Consider the following 1,328-nt stretch of genomic DNA (forward strand, 5'->3'; position numbering starts at 1 on the left):
ACCCTAGACCACAGCCTGGCACCAGCACTGGCAGGGCTGCAGGAGGAGGTGCCCTGCTCCCCTGGCGATGCCTCATCGGCCCACGGACACCACTGGGGCAGCTCCAGCAGCCAGAGCCACGCCATGGAACCTCTCCTGAGTGTTTACTGGAGGTGCACCAGTCACCCTAGTGTGCAAGGGACTGAAAGGCAATGCTCCGGGGCCAGGAGGGAGTAGCTGGAAAACAGACAGACAGACAGCCTCCCTCCCCGCCCGACGGTCCAAGGAGCGCCGCAGACTGGCCCTACCTCCTGCTCCACCAGCAGGGCAGTCTGCATAGGCTAACACCAGCAAAAAACATGGCCCTTTGCCCATGTTTTTCCACCCAGCCAGGAACAAAGCCCGATCCTGCCAAACTCGCGGTGACTCCTACACAAGCAGGTTATTCTTGCCACTCAAGGAAAGAAAACGCATCTTGCCCTATTAAATCCAGAGCCTTCAAAGCAAAGTCAACATGAATGTCAATAACTTTGGTCGGGGGAGATGGAAATCCTCTGGCTGTTCCATACTTACTGGCACACCTCCGTCCCGTTGGGAAAAGTTTCACACTTGCCCCCGTTGAGGCAGGATTCGGCAAGCTGCGAGCACCGTAAACCTGCAAACAGAGGGACAGCATCAGCCACAGCTCAGGGCCCTGGTGGCAGCAGGGGGGCTGCAGCCCCTGGTGTCACCTGGGCTGGGGACAGGCTTGCTGAGACCCCCTAGACCCCCTGTGCCTGCAGAGCCTGGTGAGGTGGGGTCCAGCGCCCGGCAGCCCTCGCCCGCAGGGTGATGGATGGAGCAGGGACTATGTGGCCCCTGCGCTGAGAGGCTCACCTAAAAATAAACCCAGGGTGGGTTTGAGGGTAGGCTGTGCCTGCTCCTCCAGCAGGAGGACTGACAGAGAGAAACCCCAGATCAGGCCCTTGACTGACAAATGCCATTTGGGAAAAAACATCCAGCCCGGGGCCCATAAGTTACCACGAGCTCGGTAACGAAATGAGTCGCCCGTCATAACTTGCTATGAGTAAAGGTTTCATTGTCTAGCCCTCAGAGCCAAATTCTGCAGAGTTACCACAGCAACTCGCTGAAAGTACCAGAATCGCTTCCGATTTCCACCCCGGCTCGCTCTTCCCCTTCTCTGCCCGCTCGCTCTTCACGGTAACTGGTTCTGCGCCACGCGTGTGCAGCCGGGCCAGTTTCACATTGAGCGACTGCAGCTCCGCACCGCCACCGCCACAACCCAGATCCTGCGGCGCCCAGCCCTGCTGTGGGAGCAGCGCTGCTGCCTTCGCTCCCCAAAATCCTCT

At 59.1% G+C, this 1,328-nt stretch overlaps 1 protein-coding gene across 1 annotated transcript in view; it reads right to left on the minus strand.

The window, feature by feature from the left end:
* NOTCH1 (notch receptor 1) overlaps nt 1-1,033 on the minus strand; it is a 41,347-nt gene extending 40,314 nt beyond the window's left edge. The window contains exons 1-2 of the mRNA XM_031057285.1: nt 1,000-1,033; nt 553-634 (exon numbers count right to left, since the gene is read on the minus strand). Coding sequence (XP_030913145.1) covers nt 553-634; nt 1,000-1,033 — 116 coding nt within the window. The remainder of the gene's footprint in view (nt 1-552; nt 635-999) is intronic.
* Between the last annotated feature and the right edge of the window lie 295 nt (nt 1,034-1,328).

Source organism: Geospiza fortis, unplaced genomic scaffold, assembly GCF_000277835.1.
Source record: "Geospiza fortis unplaced genomic scaffold, GeoFor_1.0 scaffold27, whole genome shotgun sequence".
In the NCBI taxonomy this organism is placed as follows: domain Eukaryota; kingdom Metazoa; phylum Chordata; class Aves; order Passeriformes; family Thraupidae; genus Geospiza; species Geospiza fortis.